Genomic DNA, 20316 nt, shown 5'->3' on the forward strand with positions numbered 1-20316 from the left:
ATGTATAGCCAGTCCTGTCAAGGCACTTTCCACCATTTATTCTTTTATTTTATTCTATATTGATTTCAGAGAGGAAGGGAGAGGGAGACCTAGAAACATCAATGATGACAGAGCATCCTTGATCAACTGCCTTCTGTACGCCTCCCACTGGGGATCAAGCCCACAACCCGGGCATGTGCCCTGACCAGGAATGGAACCACAACCACTGACCCACAGCAGCTGGGCTCCACCGTTCATTCTTGACCGGCATGGAAAGTAGGCCTGGGTTTATAGAGATCTTTGTAGGCACATAAAAGGTATATGCAAGGATATTAGGGGCAAGTAGAAGGGAAACGTTAGGGGTGAGAAAGGATAGTCACTGAAATAAATGAGGAAAACCAGCACTGCCTGCTTGAGCAGGAAATACCTAGTCATCCAGCCTGCCCAGCTTCATGCCACCTGGCTTCCTCAGTCCGGCTAATGCCCCTTTATGGATGTTGATAAAGCTGCCCTTTGAGTCAGTGTCAGTAAAACAGAGGTTATTAAAATTTATTTTAATCCACTTTGTTGTTTTAAGCCACAGATGCAAACGTAAAGCCAAACATAACTAGAGCATGAAGGAATGTAGTGCTAGAGAGGAGGAAGTGTGCCCTGGATATGAATTTAGAGGGGCCATGGATATCCTTGCTTATGGTGGCTGTGTCTCATTCCCCTGGCCCTTTTAGCTGGTAATTAATGACCCATAGAAGTTAAGCAGAATCTCACTTACCTAGTACAACAAATTTGACACTCAAGTTCTCAGGATATCCATGACCTGTCAGTAACCAAAAAGAGCCTGTAAATGCAGAAAGTGACCAAAATTGCTCAAGAGAGTCAGGACATGAAAATTTTAGAAGATTCTATGTGACTAACCTGTCTTCTAATTAGAAGGGAGGCTGTAAGGGCAGGAAAATTATCAGCAAAGAGGAAGGAGGAGTGGCTGAGGCCACAGACATTCACCATCAGACAGAAAGAAAGATGGTTAAGATAAAACCCAATGGTAGAGTTCAGGGGACAAGCCAAGCTGCACAGCCCTAGACAGTAGAGACCACAGGAGGCAGGAAGCTGAGAGGGGTCTGGAGTTAGAGGCAGCCCAAGTCATGCTTCTTTCAGTATTTCACACAGGCACAGGTGTCTTTCATGTAGGATCTAGTAGTATAGGATGCTGTACTAGGCTATACTGGTGAGACAACCCCTAACATAGACATGTACTTTGCACAGTACACTCGTATCTACCTTGAAAGTAAAAGAGATGCTGGGGGACCCTTTTCCCCCTCCCCACATGGAGTCCATTCTGTGGGACTCTTTCCCTCTCCCCATGTGGAAGTCTGTACTTGTTGTTCGAGAAATCTCCACCTTTGCTATACCACTTTCTGTCCGTGGATTCATTCTTTGATTCCGGTGGACAAAGAATCCGGGTTCCAGTCCAAAAATTCCATTTCAATTGGTGCGTTGGCCGGGGATTTCTCCATAAATCCATCTACCCTCTTCACATCAAATTGTCAGTGGCATCAACTCCTAAATCTCTCTGTCTCAAGTGAGCCTTGAATGCCAGCATAGGAGAAGGACAAAGCTGCATTGCCATCAACTAGAGCACCAGATTTCTACTCATATGAGCCTCTAAAGGACCTGAAACTTCTCTTTCGAAGGGATCCTGAAGAGTCAATAAGTACCAAATAAGTAACATACTCTGAAGCCCTAAAGCTACAACTGATCCTCCGCGTGAAACCACAGACGAAGGCTGAAGGCTGCTAGAACCATCATCCATGGACCCTTAGTAGCCCACTTCCAACGGGACCCTGACTGCTGCCCCCAAAGGACTACCCCTTTGCCAGCAGGAAGCAGACAGACAGATTGGCGTCCATTGTCTCCAATGGCAGTTGGGGTTTCCTAATCAGAGGGGGGACTTGCCGGGAGCCGGTCCATCCTTGCTGTTTCAAGGGACCTGGCATATATGGCATACTGTTCTTAATATGTTTGCTCACCTTCTTGGCACTATGTGTTTTAACCAAGGTCACCTCTCTGAGAAAGGTTGTTTCCCCAGGTAGGGATTTTCCCCTGAAGTTAGGGAGGGAATAAAACCCCTTAACTAAGTGCCAGGCGGGTAATTAATCACTTTAACTATGAACAATCATGCTTAAGCTACATAATCTTTACTCCCTGGAATAGAGATAAGAAACGCCCTAACCTTTGGAATAGAGATTGATAGGATTGGAATCAACTGGTATAAATACAGATGTAACAAGACAACAGGACACAGAACCTAGAAACAGAACCTAGACACAGAACCTAGAGACAGAAGAACTTCGCTGGAGAGAACATGGCAAAAGATCCTGGACAGAAACTGGCCACAGAACCTAGAGACAGAACCTAGCGAGAGAACATGGCAAAAGATCCTGGACAAAAACTGGCCACAGAACCTAGAGACAGAACCTAGCGAGAGAACGTGGCTGAAGAACCTAGAGACAGAACCTGGCTACAGAACCTGGATAGAACATGGCAAGAGAACCTGACTAGAACCTGGTGACTGAACCTGGCAAAAGATCCTGGACAGGACCTGGCTACAGAACTTTGTTGGAGAACCTAGCCAGAACCTGGCTGAAGAACCTGGCTACAGAATATGGTGACTGAACCTGGCTGGAGAACCTGGACAGAACCTGGCTGGAGAACCTAGCAAGAGAACATAGACACAGAACCTGGCAATAGAACCAGGCAAGAGAACCCAACCATGCTGATCAACTGAACGCTGCCTCCGAGTCTTTCCCTCTTCGCCGACTCCGTCCACACCTTTGGGGACCCCTGGACCTGCTGGGGTTGGACCTCAGCAGGGACTGATACAGGAATTTTTAGGGGTGAAAAAGACAGGTTTTAAGAAATTTTGGAAATTAAGGGGACCATGGAGGAAGCACAGGGCTTCAGAGCAGCAGACGGTACATTTCCATAGAATAGGGAAGCTGGGAACAGCAAAAGGTCTATATTTATAAAATAAAGAGAAGGAAGCCCTTCATCCAGAAGGAGAAGAAGAAAGCCCAAAGGGAATAGGAAAACATTAAGGAAGGAGCGGGGTAGAGCCTCACATGTCCCATGTGAGGTTGACCTTTGAACCCAGGAGTTACTATAGTAACCAGTCTAAGGAAATAGTGACCGATCAGAGGGGATATCAAGGCACCAGGATCTGCAGCCTTTATAAGCCATAGGGAAAAGGAACTCTGTGGGACCCTTTCCCCCTCCCCACATGGGAGTCCATTCTTGGGACTCTTTCCCTCTCCCCATGTGGGAGCCTGTACTTGTTCTTCAATAAATCCTCACCTTTGCTATACCAAAAAAAAAAAAAAAAAAGATGCTGGATCTGAAAATGAAATTAAGAAAAAAATTCCATTTGCAATAGCATCAAACAAAATTAAATGCTTAGAAATAAATTTAACAAAAGTGTAATTTCGCCGAAACCGGTTTGGCTCAGTGGATAGAGCGTCAGCCTGCGGACTGAAAGGTCCCGGGTTCGATTCCGGTCAAGGGCATGTACCTGGGTTGCGGGCACATCCCCAGTGGGAGATGTGCAGGAGGCAGCTGATCGATGTTTCTAACTCTCTATTTCTCTCCCTTCCTCTCTGTAAAAGTTCAATAAAATATATATATAAAAAATAATAATAATAATAATTAAAAAAGTGTAATTTATACTCTGAAAACTCTAAAACATTAAGAGAAATTAAAGAAGACCTAAATAGCCCAACCAGTGTTGCTCAGTGGGTTGAGCATCATTCTGTGCACAGAAAGGTCTCCGATTGATTCCTGGTCAGGGCACATCAGCCAGGTTGCAGGTTTGAACCCCAGTTGGGGTGCATGTGGGAGACAACTGAACGATGTCTTTCTCTTTCTCCCTCTCCCTTACTCTCTCTCTCTCTAAAAAAATCAATAAAAACGTATTTTTTAAAAAGACAACCTGAATAAATGGAAAGACATCCTATGTTCATGGATCAGAAAATTCTATATTATTATGATAATTTTCCTCAAGTTGATCTATAGATTCATAGCAGTCTCTGTCAAAATCCAGTATTGACAATCTGATTCTAAAATTCATAGGAAAATATAAGGGACCCAGAATAGCCAAAACAAGATTGAAAAAGAGCAAGGTTGGAAGACTCACACTGATTTCAGAGCTTACTATAAAGCTAAAATAATTAATACAGGTGGTACTGGCATAAGATAGACATATAGATCAATGGAATAAAATGGAGAGTTCAAAATAAACCTATGTATTTATGGTCAGCTGATTTTCAACAAAGGTGCCAAGGTCATTCCAGAGGAAAGAATAGTCTCTTCAACAAATGGTGCTGGAACAACTGGATAACCACTTGCAAAAGAATAAAGTTGGGTCCCTGTATCTCCCAGTTACTCCCTCCCCCATCCCTTGCTGCTGATTTGCTGTCTCCATGGATTTGCCTAATGTGAACATTTTGTATAAATGGAATCATACACTTCTGTGACTAGCTTCTTCACTTGGCATAATGTTTTCAAGGTTCATCCATATTGTAGTTTGTATCAGTACTTCCGTTACTTTTTGTGGCTGAATAATACTACATTGTATGGATAATACCGAATTTTGTTTATCCTTTCAGCAGTTGATGAACCAATTGGGTTGTTTCCACCTTTTGGCTATTACAAATAATTCTCCTGTGCTTGCTTCAGCAACACATATACTAAAATTGGAATGATATAGAGAAGATTAGCATGGCCCCTGCGCAAGGATAACATGCAAATTCATGAACGTTCTATATTTAAAAATAATAATCTTATATAATAAAAGAATAATATGCAAATTGTCCCCTCTACTGGGAGTTCCACTGGAGTTCAACCAGAAGGCGGGGCTGACCCACCAACCGTCCAGAGCCCCTCCCACTGGCCAGCCCAGCCCAATCAGCCCTGATCAGGGCGGGCAGACCCCACCCATGCACGAATTCGTGCACCGGGCCTCTAGTAATAATAATAATAATAATAATAATAATAATAATAATAATAATAATTCTCCTATGAACATTCTTTTCTTTTAAAAAATATTTTTATTGATTCCAGAGAGGAAGGGAGCGGGAGAGAGAGATAGAAACATTAGTGATGAGGGAGAATCCTTGATCGGCTGCCTCCTGCACATCCCTCTACTGGGGATGGAGCCCACAACCTAGGCATGTGCCCTTGACCAGAATCGAACCCGGGACCCTTCAGTCCTCAGGCCAGTGCTCTGTCCACTGAGCTAAACTGGTTAGGGCTCCTATGAACATTCTTGTATGAGTTTTTGTGAGATGATATGGTATTAATGTGATCTGAAAGAATCTCAGTAAACAACTATTCCCCACTAGATATTTAATTCTCTCGGAAAGAAAAACACATCATCAGTAACTCTGAAGCCATTGTTGTCATTTTGAGTAACTGTACCCCCAACTTTTAACTGGTTTATAGCTAATAATTTCACACAGCATTCTTCTTACTGGGTTATCTAAGTATGTGTTTTAAAACTCATCTCTCTTGGAAATAATCCTTGAAAGTGACTGCACAAAGCTAGACTTATCTTAAGATTTATGGGTCATGCAGGGACTTGTAAGTCATTCTGAGTCCAATGGGAAGTGGCAGAAAGGATGACAAAGAAGGCGTGGATTTAAGAGATAACACAGAGTCCTAACCGGTTTGGCTCAGTGGATAGAGCGTCAGCCTGCCAACTGAAAGGTCCCAGGTTTGATTCTGGTCAGGGCATGTATCTTGGTTGTGGGCACATCCCCAGTGAAGGGTGTGCAGGAGGCAGCTGATTGATGTTTCTCTCTCATGGATGTTTCTCACTCTCTATCCCTCTCCCTTCCTCTCTGTAAAAAATCAATAATTTATTTATTTTTTTTTTTTTTAAAGAGAGAGATAACAAAGAGCTAGGATTAACCAGACTTGATGTTGAGTTGCCTGTACTGGTAAGAAAATAGAGAGGTTGCAGATGCTGGCGCTAGCTTTCTGAGTTGACAATGATAACATTCCATGAGACAGAGAATATAGGAAGAAATTATTGGAGGGAAGGTTTATGATAATTTCCTGAGTCTGGCTCAGTGGTTGAGCATTGACCTTTGAACCAGGAGGTCATGGTTCGATTCCCAGTCAGGACACATGCCCAGGTTTCGGGCTTGATGCCCAATATGGAGGTGCAAAAGGCAGCCGATCAATGATTCCCTCTCATCATTGATACTTCTATCTCTCTCCTCCCTTCCTCTCTGAAATCAATAAAAATATATGAAAAATAGAATAACTATGTGTTCTGGGTTAAGATGCTAAGTTTTCTGTGTATTTTACCACAAAACAAAACATAAAGACAATAAAAATAATGGTGACATGGCTCATCCTGCAGTTTGATTCAGTGGGTATGGGACCAGTGACCCTAATACACAGCCAGAGTGGGGACCGCTGGTTTAGCTGGGGGAAGGGTGCCCTATGGGGAAACCTGATACCCTGAGCACACCTAAATCTCATCTTTACTTCAAAGCAGAATTCTGTTTAGCTTTGTTCTTTGTTTCATTTTATAACCCTTGTGTTCAGAAGGAAAAATAAGTAAACATATCCATTGTAGAAAATTTGGCAATGTTTAAAAAACAAAAATCACCCTGAATCCCATCAGCCTGAGTAATCATTATGAAATTCAGGTGTATTCTGGTCCTTCTACTGTTATGTGTAATATGTTTAGAGATACGTTATAGATATCCTTGAATATTTTCATATATATATATATATATATATATATATATATATATGTGTATATATATATATATATATATATATATATATCTTATGCTTTAAACAAAAACAAAATTGATGTCATACTGCACACAATGTTTTGTTTTCCCACTTTTTAAGGAATATATGGTGATGTCTTTCAGGTTATTGAGGGCCTGTAGTGTTATTTGTCAAACGCATTACTGCGCTGGCTAGTGTTCCCCCCAATGGTTAGAGCACCATCCCAAACACTGAAGGGCCACGGGTTCGATTTCTGGTCAAGGGCACATATCTGGGTTGTGGGTTTGATCCTCACGGGGCCGGGGACCCATGCAGGAGACAACCAGTTGATGTGTCTTTCACATCAATCTTTTTCTCTCTCCTTCCCTCCCTCCCTCCCTCCCTCCTTCCCTCCCATTCTCTCAGAGCAATAGAGCTGCTAGTGGCTGGCTCAGGGGATAGAGCCTCGGCCTGTGGACCAGAGGGTCATGGGTTCGAGTCCTAGTTAAGGGCACGTACCTCAATTACAAGTTCCCCAGCCCCAGTGGGGACACTTGTGGGAGGTAGCCAATCCATGTGTCTGTCTCATATCGATGTTCCTCTGTCTCCCATTCTCTCTAGAAATCAATGGAAAAATATGTCCTTGGGTGAAGATTAACCAAAAAACACAAACCAAAAAAAAATCTGCATTACTGTTATTGAACATCTAGATTGTTTCCCAATTTTTCACTACCATAGTCAGTGTTGGTGTGAATATCTGTATACAAAAAATATCATCTCCGGTAGTATTTATGCATTCATTGGTTGACTCTTACATGTGCCCAGATCAGGGATAAAACCTGCAATCTTGGCGTATCTGGACGATGCTCAGCCAACTGAGCTAGCCAGCAAGGGCTGCTACCATAAACTTTTTAAAAATTATAATCTGTATAACTCCTCTTTCATCTTTTACTGGTTTTTGTTTCCTACTCTTCATGAACTTTTACCATTAGGCCCTGAAAGTATAATGTGTTGACCAGAGTCACAGAGGAAATTAAGTAACAGAATAGGGATTTGAACCCAGCTTTGCTCATATTTTTATTTTCCCCTCTTCCAGGAGATGGATTTTGCTGATATCCTTTAGTCTCCCTGCGAGAAGCTTATGCAGCTTTTCATTTCGGAGGAGTGTTTCCTTTGTGCTTTTGAGAACTTTTTGCTTCCGAATAAGCCAGAGAGCCTAGACTGCGTGTGCCTTCACTAATAGCCAGTGTACTCTTGCTGTTCCAGGAGCCATGTTTGACCAGGACTGTGGGACGGTCGTCTTCATGTTGGAGACTCTTGTGAGGAGATGAGTTGGTGAACAGAGAATCCGGCATGAAGATGCTCCCAGGAGTGGGCGTGTTTGGGACTGGCAGCTCCGCCCGGGTTCTGGTCCCACTGCTGAGGGCAGAAGGGTTCACCGTGGAGGCACTGTGGGGGAAGACTGAGGAGGAGGCGAAACAGCTTGCAGAGGAGATGAACATCACCTTCTACACCAGCCAGACGGACGATGTCTTACTGCACCAAGACGTGGATCTGGTGTGCATCAATATCCCCCCTCCGCTCACCCGGCAAATATCTGTGAAGGCTCTAGGTACGGCGGGCAGACAGGCAGATTGTGCTTCCCTCTGGGTCATCCTTTTGGGGCTTGAGTCTGCAGGGGCTGGTACTCTGGGGCAGTGCTCTAATGCTGGGGAAGACAGCCTTCCCCGCCTCCCGTAAGTAAATCTCTGAGAAGAAATTAAGCCAATGCCTCAAGAGCTGGCTTGTCACGGGGACGAGAGAGTATTACATTTCAGGCAATGTAAAAAGTTTCTCTCTATGAAGTCAGAGTTCAAAGACCTGGGCACTGGGGAATGGACAGATTTGTTCTTCCATTTCTGTGCCATGCATCACCACAGAAAGGGAGGGGAGGGTGTGTAGCGAGGCCGCCACTTCCAATGTTTTGTTAGGCCTTGACTAGTTTGAGCACACACCCTTCCTGCCAGACTTGGCAATCTTGTATGCCAGAGGGCAGGAAGGCGCTCTACAGCACTGGGCTGCCCCGACAGGATCCACAGGACAGCCTGCTCACATCTCTGTTGCCTCGGGAAGCAGTTGGCTCAGCAACCTCCTGCCCTTGGCTGGGCGTAGCTTGCTAAGCCATTTTCCTACAGTTCCTGTTAGGCTTCTTTCCTGTCAACTAGAAAAATTCTTCTCTTTGTCTTATATAAGCCAGAATCTACTTTAATAGGAAAACAAATCAGTAAACATTCATCCAGCGGTTTTTCAAATATATATGTTTCTATTGATTTCAGAGAGGAAGGGAGAGAGAGAAAGAGATAGAAACGTCAATGATGAGAGAGAATCATTAATTGGCTGCCTCCTGCATGCCCCACACGGAATCAAGCCCGCAAGCCCTAACCAGAAATTGAGCCATGAACTCGTGGTTCATAGGTCGATGAGCCACACCGGCCAGGCCATACACAATGTTTTAAATGCCTTCTGTGTGCCAGGCACTGTCCTGATACTATTCTGGACATTCAAAGTGGGGTTGGATCAGAGAGCTCGCCTTACCTTCGGATTTCACAGTCCAATTGAAGAGCCTAGAAATAACGCACAGTACAAGATAAATGAGAAAAGGCAGGTAATAATTCAGGTAGCATATAATTAATTGACTGAATTAATAATTTGATAGGAACCAAGTGTTTCTCAAATGCAGTCAAAGGTCCCTGTGTCTTGGCTGACCACCACACCTTCTGGCCACTACCACGGTGGAGGGTCCAAGGCTCTGTTTTTTTGTTTTTTCCTTGTTCTCAGGTTAGAGGGTGTTTGTCACTTTTGGCCCATTTGGTAGGGAAGGATAAATGTTCATTGAATGAGCAAGAACATGAGTCTGTCTAGTTGTTGATTTGAGGCGTGTAAGTTTTGACCAAAAATTATAGGTGGCTGGCTTTCTTTTCCAAAGAGCTCTCTCTCTCTCTCTCTCTCTCTCTCTCTCTCTCTCTCTCTCTCAGGATATATGTAACATTGGAGCTGTTCATTGGCTCTGATTCTTAGGAAAGCAGATAATGAATGGCTCCCAGATTGAGTTTAAAAGTAGACCTAAGCCAACACTTTAACAGAGGGCTGTTTCAAGGGAATCGAGCTACCATGGCCGCTTGACTTTTTGCCATCCTTTGTGGCATGAATGCAGGTTGGTGAGGCCAGGTATGTCAAGAGGCAGAGTTCTAGAGGCTTCTTGAATTTTAGGGTCCCCACAGAAACCCTTCCCAAGCTCTGTAGGAAGAAAGGCAAAATCCCAGGATTCTTTGGCCACAAGGCTGCTATTTTCAGGTTCCTGGTATGGGAAAAGGCTGACTTTGGGCCATCCTATATAATAAAAGCATAATATGCAAATCGACTGAACTGCAGAATGATGGTGGGGGGGCAGGGCCAGCTGGGCAGGCGGTGCCAGCCGGCAGAGGGAGGGGACGGCAGTGGCGGGGAGAGGGCAACCAGGGGTGGTGGAGGAGGATGGGAGAGTGGGGCCGGCCATCACCGTCCCATGATCAGCCCACCAGGTCGCCTCCCGCAGAGGGAGGCCAATGGCAGCTGCAGCAGTGGGGTGATGGGGGGCAGGGCTGGCCACTCGCTAGCCAGCACCATCCCTCCGCCCACCTGTAGCCTCTCGCAAAGGGCTGTCAGTCAGACATCCCCTGAGGGCTCCCGGACTGCAAGAGGGCGCAGGCTGGGCTGAGGGACCCCCCCCTCCAGTGCATGAATTTTCATGCACTGGGCCTCTAGTTTCATATAAACAGGAATGTACAGGAAGTACAGGAATGATTGGAAACTTCTAGAATCTTGTGTCCCAGCCCTTGGTGAAGCAGGGTCATTAGCCTTCTCTCCATGTCTCTGTTGTCAGGAAGAAGTGTGAATGAGTATCCTTGGTGGTACATGATCCTAGGAGTTGGTGGGCCTGGGAGAGCCCATGTCCCTCAGGCATTGCCCACTCAGGCCCCAAAGGAATCACTAAGACTGTTGTGAAAGCAATGCTTTCCCTTTTTTTTTAGTGAGAATTCTGACTTCACTTTAACATATATGGAAGAGGCCAGAAGAACTCCTCTAGTGTTCCCAAAGGACGGTGTAGTTAATATGAACTGCTGTACGCAGAACACCAAACTGACCATGACATCAGACCCCACTTCTGGTCCTATTTCTGTCCCTCTCAATCTCTGTGGGCCACTGTGAAATGAGGGTAAAATAGGGGCATCATTCAGCCTTTCCAGCCTGTGTTTGACTTCCTGCAAATGCTGACCAAGAAAGACACTGGCATCACAATATGAGGGGAAGTCAGGTCTCCTGTACAATGTATTTAAAGGTCCTCAGAGCCAATATCCCAAAAGACCCTCACTGCCATTCCACCTAACTGTGTGCCCCCATGTATGAATCTACATATATACATGTATACACACACACACACACACACACACACACACACACGAGAGTATATTTTCTGTGCTTTTACCACATATGTCTCTCTTTTTTCCTTTCTGTTATTAGGGCTGTCTAAACCGTAGATCCTCAATCTTTTTAGAGCTTAAAAAAATAACATATTTAGCCCTGGCCAGTTTCGCTCAGTGGGTAGAGCGTCGGCCTGCGGACTGAAGGGTCCCGGGTTCGATTCTGGTCAAGGGCATGTACCTTGGTTGCAGGCTCCAGGGCGAGTGCAGGAGGCAACCAATTGATGTTTCTCTCACATCGATATTTCTGTCTTTCCCTCTCTCTTCCAATCTCTCTAAAAATCAATGGAAAAATACCCTTGGATGAAGATTTAAAAAAAAAAATGATGTTGAAAAACAAACAGATAAATAATAAAATAATTTTTTAAAAAACATATTTAGTCCTGACCGGTTTGGCTCAATGGATGGAGCGTCGGCCTGCGGACTCAAGGGTCCCAGGTTCGATTCCAGTCAAGGGCATATGCCTTGGTTGCAGGCACATCCCCAGTGGGGAGTGTGCGGGAGGCAGCTGATCGATGTTTCTCTCTCATCGATGTTTCTAACTCTCTATCCCTCTCCCTTCCTCTCTGTAAAAAAATCAATAAAATATATTTTTTTAAAAAAACATATTTAGCACTACAACTATTGAAGTACTCTAATTTTAGATTAGCTCTTTCAGATCTTGAACCAGTGAAAAGTTTATCATATGCATCTAAAGCAGTGGTTCTCAACCTGTGGGTCGCGACCCCTTTGGGGGTCGAACAACCCTTTCACAGGGGTCGCCTAAGACCATCACAAAACACACATATAATTACATATTGTTTTTGTGATTAATCACTATGCTTTAATTATGTTCAATTTGTAACAATGAAATTGAGTTCACCACAACATGAGGAACTGTATTAAAGGGTCACGAGAGTAGGAAGGTTGAGAACCACTGATCTAAAGCCTCTATTTAGTTAGGAATCCTCTGTCATTGTGCTATGCTAAGCATTGTAAAAGATAAGTCTTTGTAAAGTTAAGTTGCGGAGACTTAACAAGCAGTAATGTGAGGCATACAGCACTGATACAGATATGTGCCTATCCTGTATAATAAAAGCCTAATATACAAATCGATTGAATGGCGGAATGACCAGTCGCTATGACAGGCACTGACCACTGGGAGGCAGACACTCAACTCAGGAACTGCCCCCTGGTGGTCAGTGCACTTCCTCAGAGGGCGGGTCCACAGCCACTCTGCTGACCAGGAGGAGTGGCCCTCCCATAGTGGGCCGATCCTCACAGGCCATGCCCCCCCACCACCACCACACACACACCAGTACACAAATCCCGTGCACCGGGCCTCTAGTAGTGATATATATGACATAGATTAAGATTTTCCTAAAACTTTCATAATAGTTGTAGAACTGTATTTTCTTCTGGAACTCATGGGCCAGCAGGGGCCGTGGAAAAATGTTTAATCCACTGGTTCTGAGAGTGTGGTCCCTGAACCAACAGTATGAGCATGACGTGGGAACTTGTTATACATCCAGATTCTAGGGCCCCATCCCAGACCTTCTAAATCTAGGGTGAGGCCTGAGAATCTGTTAAACAATCCTTCAATTCTGATGCACACTAAGGATGGAGAGACGCTGATCTAATCCACTGTCTTCATTTTCAGTTACAGAAACTGAGGGATGTTAAGTTTACTTCTCACTAAGTCTTTTTATTATAATTCTTTATTGTTGAAAGTATTATATATATCCCCTTCCCCCCCCCCCCCCATTGGCCTCCTCCAGCCTGCCCCCATACCCCTCTCCCGCCCCAGGCCTTCAGCACCCTATTGTCTGTGTCCATGTGTTATGCATATATGCATTCAAGGGCTTTGGTTGATTACCTCCCACCCACCCTCCCCCACCTTTCCTCTGAGATTCCCCACTCTGTTCCATGCTTCCATGCCTCTGGATCCACTCCATTCATCTGTTTATTTTGTTACTTAGGTTCCACATATGAGTGCAATCATGTGATACTTGTCTTTCTCTAACTGACTTATTTAAATTAGCATGATACTCTCCAGGTCCCTCCATGCTGTCTCAGCAAAGGGTAATAGATTCTTCTTTTTTACTGCTGCATTGTATTCCATGGTATAAATGTACCACAGCTTTTTTTATCCACTCATCTACTGATGGGCACTTCGGCTGTTTTGAGATCTTAGCTGTTGTAAATTGTGCTGCTATGAACATAGTGGTACATAAAGGGTGTCCCAAAATTCACGCAAGAAGTAATTTTGATAAAAAACACAGGTTTATAATTAAAAATTGTAAATTTTTTATTGATTCATAAAGTATACAGTATAGGGTTATGTATGGAATAGCATATCTGGTAAATGGCCTCCACGGCACAAAAAACTGGATTATCATGTCGCGATAGCGAGCACCATTAACTGTTATTGCCTGAGCAGCCGCATTTTGGTCATAGAAAATTTCAACAAAAAAGTGCGTATGTGCCAGCAAAGCCGTGTACCATTCTGACAGGTGTGAGATGGTACCTCATTGTCGTTTTGATTTGCATCTCTAGATGATTATTAACTTTAAGCATTTTTTCATATGTCTCTTGGCCTTCTGTATGTCCTCTTTGGACAAGTGTCTATTTAGGTCCTTTGCCCATTTTTTAATTGGATTGTTTATCTTCCTTTTGTTAAGTTGTGAGTTCCTGGTATATTTTGGATATTTACCCTTTATCAGATATATCATTGCCAACTATGTTCTCCCATACAGTGGGCTCTCTTTTCCTTTTGTTGATGGTTTCTTTTGCTGTGCAGAAGCCTTTTATTTTGATGTAGTGCCATTTGTTTATTTTCTCCTTAGTTTCCTTTGCTGTAGGAGATGTATCTGTAAACATATTGCTACTAGAGGTGTCTGAGATTTTGCTGCCTATGGTCTCTTCTAGGATTTTTATGGTTTCATGACTTACGTTTAAGCCTTTTATACATTTTAAGTTTATTCTTGTGTATGGTGTAAATTGGTGGTATAGTTTCATTTTTTTGCCTATATCTGTCCAATTTTCCCAACACCATTTATTTTATTATTTAAAAAAAACCAACAACACATTTATATTGATTTCAGAGAGGAAGGGAGAGGGAGAGAGAGAAACATCAATGATGAGAGAATCATGGATCGGGTGCCTCCTGCACGCCCCCCATCGGGGATCCAGTCCGCAACCCAGACATGTGCCCTTGACTGGAATCGAACCTGGAACCCTTCAGTCCACAGGTCGACACTCTATTCTCTGACCCAAACCGGCTAGGCCCAACACCATTTATTAAAGAGACTGTCTTGACTCCATTGTGTGTTCTTGCCTTCTTTGTCAAATTTTTTTTTAAACTGATAGCCAATTTATTAAAAAGCCTGATTTACGCATCTGCAATGGTGACCTCGACCTCTACCCCCAGCTCAATGCTCATGGAAGTGATCTGCTTGGCGATCTCAGAAGGGCTGTGCAGGTCGACGAGCTGCGTGTGGATCCACATCTGGAACCGGTCCCCACAGGGAGTCTTCCTTGTGGTGATTCTCAGCGTCTTGGTTGGCATCTGCACGGGCCCCTTCACCTTGGGATTCTTTTCCTTTGCGCCTCTGATCAAGTCAGCACACACCTTCTCCAGGGACTTGACGTTGCGGCTGGTTAGCGTAATTCTGATTCCGTGAATTGCCACCTCTGGCTCCACGGGTGTCTTCCGGGTATCTTTAAAAGGCATGGCTGTGGCCCGGCTTCCTGACCGGCTTCCTGACCGACTTGTTCCTCGGCAGAGCGAACAGCGTGAGTCAGGAGCAGGCGGGAGGGACGGAGCTGCACTACAGCAACCACGTCTTCCTCCTCTTTGTCAAATATTAATTGAGCGTATGACTTGGGTCAATTTCTGTTCTATTCCATTGATCGACATGCCTGTTCTTGTGCCAGTACCAGGCTTTTTTGATTATGGTGGCTTTGTAGTATAACTTGAAATCTGGTATTGTGAGTCCTCCAACTTTGTTTTTCTTTCTGAAGATTGCTGCAGCTATTTGGGTCTTTTTTACTTCATACAAATTTTTGGAGTATTTGTTCTAGCTCTGTGAAATATGCTGTTGGCATTTTACTAGGGATTGCATTGATCTGTACATTGCTTTGGGTAGTATGGACATTTTAATGATGTTAATTCTACCAATCCATGAACACGGTATATTCTTCCACTTGTTTATATCTTCCTCTATCTCTTTTTTCAACGTCGTGTAGTTTTTTGAGTACAGGTTTTTTGCCTCCTTGGTTAAGTTTATTCCTAAGTATCTTAGTTTTTTTTTGTTGCAATGATAAATGGGATTGTTTGTTTAGTTTCTCTTTCTGAGAATTCATTATTGGTGTATAAAACAGCCATTGAGCCCCGCCTGCATGGCTCAGTGGTTGAGCATCGACCTATGAACCAAGAGGTCACAGTTCGATTCCTGGTCAGGGCACATGCCCAGGTTGTGGGCTCGATCCCCAGTGTGGGGCATGCAGGAGGCAGCTGATCAATGATTCTCTTTCATCATTGATATTTCTATCTCTGTCTCCTTCTCCCTTCCTCTCTGAAATCAATAAAAATATTAAAAGGGAAAAAAAAGCCGTCAATTTTTGGGTGTTGATTTTTGTATCCTGCTACATTGCCAAATTCATTTATTAAATCTAGTAGTTTTTTGTTGGAGTCTTTAGGGTTTTCTATATACAATATTGTGTCATCTGTGAATAATGAGAGTTTCCTCCTTTCCAATTTGGATGCCTTTTATTTCTTCTTGTCTAATCGCTGTGGCTAGGATTTCCAGTACTTTGCTGAATAAGTGGTGAAAGCGGACATCCTATCTCGTTCCTGTTCTTAGGGGAAATGCTTTCAGTTTTTGCCCATTGAGTGTGATGTTGATGTAGGTTTGTAATATATGGCCTTTATCATGTTGAGATATGCTCCCACTATTCCCACTTTGCTGAGAGTTTTTATCAAAAATTGGTATTGGGTCCCAGCTGGTTTGGCTCAGTGGATAGGGCATCAGCCTGCGGACTGAAGGGTCCCGTGTTCGATTCTGGTCAAGGGCACATGACCAGGTTGCAGGCTTGGTCCCCAATAGGGGGCAGGTAGAAGGTAGCCAATCAATGATTCTCTCTCGTCATTGATGTTTCTATCTCTCCCTCTCCCTTCCTCTCTGAAATCGATTTAAAAACTAAATAAATAAGAATATGGGTGTTGGATTTTGTCAAATGATTTTTCTGCGTCTATTGATACAATCGTGATTTTTCCCTTTCAATTTGTTTATGTGATGTATCGTGTTTATTGATTTGCGACTTCTTACTAAGTCTTAATGCTGTGGGCAGAATTGCATTTTCCTCTGCTTGTTAGATCATTATATATTTTTTTTTAATATATTTTATTGATTTTTTACAGAGAGGAAGGGAGAGGGATAGAGAGTTAGAAACATCGATGAGAGAGAAACATCGATCAGCTGCCTCCTGCACATCTCCTACTGGGGATGTGACCGCAACCTAGGTACATGCCCTTGACCGGAATCGAACCCGGGACGCTTCAGTCCGCAGGCCGACGCTCTATCCACTGAGCCAAACCGGTTTCGGCTGTTAGATCATTATATTTTTGCCTGACTTCTGAGGCCATAAAGATTGCTTTTTGCCCTCATTTTTATTAGTTTTTCCTAAAATTAATTTGTGGACTGATCCTGCATTGGTGTTCTTTTCATATCACAACTCTCTCTGTGGCATCTGATTTTCTGTTTTTGTTTTACCTTTTTTCATTTCTTCTACAAATTTTATCCTTGAATCTTTCCCATAAATTCCTTAAAGGAGAGGGTGGGATCCTGACATGTTTTATTTCTCAGTTCAGAAAACTATATTTTAATGTGCAAAGTGCCCTAACATCTTTGCCACCGTTGAATGTTTTCTTAAAACTGTCACTAAAAGGTAAGTTTCTGTGCCCAGTTCTTGGCACTTATATGCTTCATTAGAAAAACACTGAGTTTGCCAACTCTTTCCCCACAGGCTCTTGAGATAACAAGAGATCATTCCTCAAGCAGCGTGACCCAGATAATTTAATCCCAAGAACACCAGTCCCTTAAGATACCTTCCCTGAGCCCCAGTCCAGGTCAGATCCCTGCTATATGCTTTCATATTACCATTTATATCATTCATGGCATTTATCACAGATGCAGTTCTACGTGTATTTATATGATAATTTGGTCAATGACTCTCTCTCTCTACTAAATTGTAAGTTGTCTGAAGGTAGAGACTATGCCCGATGTTGTGTCCCCAGAGTTTGACACAAGGCCTAGCACAGCGGATGAATGAAGACAGTCACAAGTTCTACCCATGGGAGCCAGTCTGCTGGTGTGACCCATGGAGCCGACATGGGACTGTGACCCAGGAAAGGGTGTAGAGGGGCCGTGAGCAAGAGTGACTCAGTCTAGTGCTTTCCAAGTTATTTCCCTAGTAGCAGTACCTTTTATGTTTTAAAATACATAGAGATATTCCTTGGATTTTATAAAAACACAAAAGTGTTGCTTTTCCTGGGCTGCTTCTCTACCCTGCTGTTTGAAGTCATTGATCTAGTCCCACGCCTCTAGGCAGGGGCACAGAGGTGTGTGGTCCCAGAGCTGTGAACCTGTGGTGCGTTACTAGAGAGCGAAATGGTGGTCAGGCAGCTTCTCGGGCCTCTGGTGCTCAAGGACACTTCACTCCTAACTATTCTGGGGATTATGGCTGCAGAGAGGCTTGCAGCATGAAACTTGTTCACCCCACAGGAGATCAGAGCTAATAGGCACTCAACATCCACGCTTTCCCCATTCCCAGGAGACAGAGAGCAGTTTTCGGCTTCGCTAAACCTTTGACTTGCTAGCAGGAACGCTAGAGAAACTTAAGTAAGCAAGTCTTTCAGGCCACCCAAGTCTTCCTAAAGGTAAGATCCCATGTAGCTGGCCTGCAGGAGCTTATTTAACTCAAAATGGCTTTTAGCCCTAGCAGGTTTTGCTCAGTGGATAGAGCATAGGCCTGCAGACTAAAGGGTCCCAGGTTCGATTCCTGCCAAGGGCACATGCCCGGGTTGCAAGCTACATCCCCCCTAGTAGGGGGCGTGCAGGAGGCAGCCAATCAGTGATTCTCTCTCATCATTGATGTTTCTATCTATCTCCCTCCCTCCCTCTCTGAAATCAATTAAAAATATATATATATTTTTTTTAAAAATGGCCTTTAGCTCCTCCCACACTGATAGTACTGCTGGTTCCTGAGTTCAAGAGCTCTCTATTGTTTGGGGCTCAAGAAGGAAGGTCTCTCCCCCTTCCATGACCTCTCCTGGCATGAAACGGAGATTACTTACCCTAGTTTTATCACCACCAAACTCTCAGAAGTCCTCTTCCTTCGCACCCACCTCTTCTCCTCCCCACACTGCAGTGTCCACCCATTGAAGAGAATAGTTCCAGCAAGAAGCCTCTGGTTTGGCCGGAGCTACAGCTCTCAGATGGGGTGCTTGTGTATGAGGATCTAATATCCTCATTGCTTTCCTGGGCAGTCATATGTGTTCCGCAGCCAAGTGGCCAAATTCTCACCCAGTGTTGTGATTCTCCTGTCCCTAATCCTAAAATCCTACAAGTGTGAGGAAGCGTTGGTTGAGCATCGTCCCATAACTGAAAGGTGGCAGGTTTGATCCCTGGTCAGGGCACATACCCAGGTTGCGTGTTTGATCCCCAGTTGGGGTGCATGTGGGAGGCAACTGATCGATGTTGCTCTCTTACATTGGTGCTCCTCCCCATCCCCTTCCTCTCTCTCTCTAAAAAAAAAAAAATGGGATGTGAGAGATGACTCCCGTGACTTTGGCTTGAGAAACTGGGTGAATGGAGTTGCTATTGACTGAGATGGGGAAGACTTGAGGACGAGAGTATTAAGAGCTCAATTTTGGATTCCACCCCCAAACTTACCCCTCTCCCTTGAATGTCTCTGTGAGTGATACAACTGACTATTCAATTCCCACATTGCTTATAGGCCCTGTGTAGCCCCTTCAGCCAAGTTCCTGGTGTACACACAGGCCTATAGGAATCTTAACTCTTGGCCCTTCCTTACCTCAGTGCCTTTGCACATGCAGTTTCCTCTGTTTGGATGCCTCTTCCCCTTTATACTCCCTGGAACCTCACTCCGCTGTGAAGCCTTCCCTGATCCTGCCATCTGCACCTGTGTGTGCGTCTAGCCCAGTGATGGCGAACCTTTTGAGCTCTGCGTGTCAGCATTTTGAAAAACTCTAACTTAACTTTGATGCCGTGTCACATATAGAAATTTTTTGATATTTGCAACCATAGTAAAACAAAGATTTATATTTTTGATATTTATTTTATATATTTAAATGCCATTTAACAAAGAAAAATCAACCAAAAAAATGAGTTCGCGCGTCACCTCTGACACGCGTGTCATAGGTTCACCATCACTGGTCTAGTCCATACCACTTCTTGGGCTTTGTAAGTTCTTTATTGAAGGGTAATAGCATAGGACTACTTTTTAATTGAACCACCCCTAGCTCACAGGTGTACCCCAGGTGTTGGTGTCTTACGGCTGCTCATACCCTCATGAACTTGCATTTTAAAACACGGAGGGGAAAAAAAACACACGGAGGAATGCTGGTCTTCTCTGTTTCCTCACATGGAAGTAAGCTGCTCGGTCTCAGGCTCTCCTTGGGTTTCGTCTAGCTTTGTTTTCCTCTCGGCGTGCCTTCCAGCTTCAGTGGACTCAGAATGGGCATGAGGGCAGAGCAGATGTTTTCACTCCCTTTCCCCACCTATTGGAGCCAAGCGTTTTCTGGCCTTTGACTATACTAACTTACTGAACCAGTGTTTCCAAAGAACAGTCTGCAGGGAATCTTAGAGCCCTTTCTGCAGTTACACCTGACAGTGCAAAGCCCATCCCCTAAAATATAGATTCTCTTGCCCAAAGCTGGTGATGTAATAAATGCATAAAAGTACATGAGCATGCCCTGGCCTGTTGCTCAGTGGATAGAGTTTCGGCCTGCAGACTGGAGGGTCCCGGGTTCGATTCCAGTCAAGGGCATGTACCTGGG

General features: G+C 44.1%; 2 protein-coding genes and 1 non-coding gene across 4 annotated transcripts in view; 2 read left to right on the top strand and 1 right to left on the bottom strand.

Moving 5' to 3' along the window:
• GFOD2 (Gfo/Idh/MocA-like oxidoreductase domain containing 2) overlaps window positions 1-20316 on the top strand; it is a 42580-nt gene that overhangs the window by 19623 nt on the left and 2641 nt on the right. Inside the window, exon 2 of one of the 2 annotated variants that reach the window (XM_059667743.1) lies at window positions 8023-8368. The exons of the other annotated variant lie outside the window; for it this stretch is intronic. Coding sequence (XP_059523726.1) covers window positions 8110-8368 — 259 coding nt within the window. The 5' untranslated portion in view covers window positions 8023-8109. The remainder of the gene's footprint in view (window positions 1-8022; window positions 8369-20316) is intronic. 2 annotated transcript variants of the gene reach the window in all.
• On the top strand, window positions 4692-4797 carry LOC132217749 (U6 spliceosomal RNA). Its single transcript, XR_009449007.1, has one exon. It is a non-coding gene; the product is annotated as a U6 spliceosomal RNA (small nuclear RNA).
• LOC132217454 (small ribosomal subunit protein uS10-like) lies at window positions 14585-14989 on the bottom strand. The gene has a single exon (XM_059667721.1). It carries the CDS (start codon window positions 14965-14967, stop codon window positions 14626-14628), a length of 342 nt encoding a protein of 113 aa, XP_059523704.1. The 5' UTR covers window positions 14968-14989; the 3' UTR covers window positions 14585-14625.

This window comes from Myotis daubentonii, chromosome 15 (genome assembly GCF_963259705.1).
Source record: "Myotis daubentonii chromosome 15, mMyoDau2.1, whole genome shotgun sequence".
Lineage (NCBI taxonomy): Eukaryota > Metazoa > Chordata > Mammalia > Chiroptera > Vespertilionidae > Myotis > Myotis daubentonii.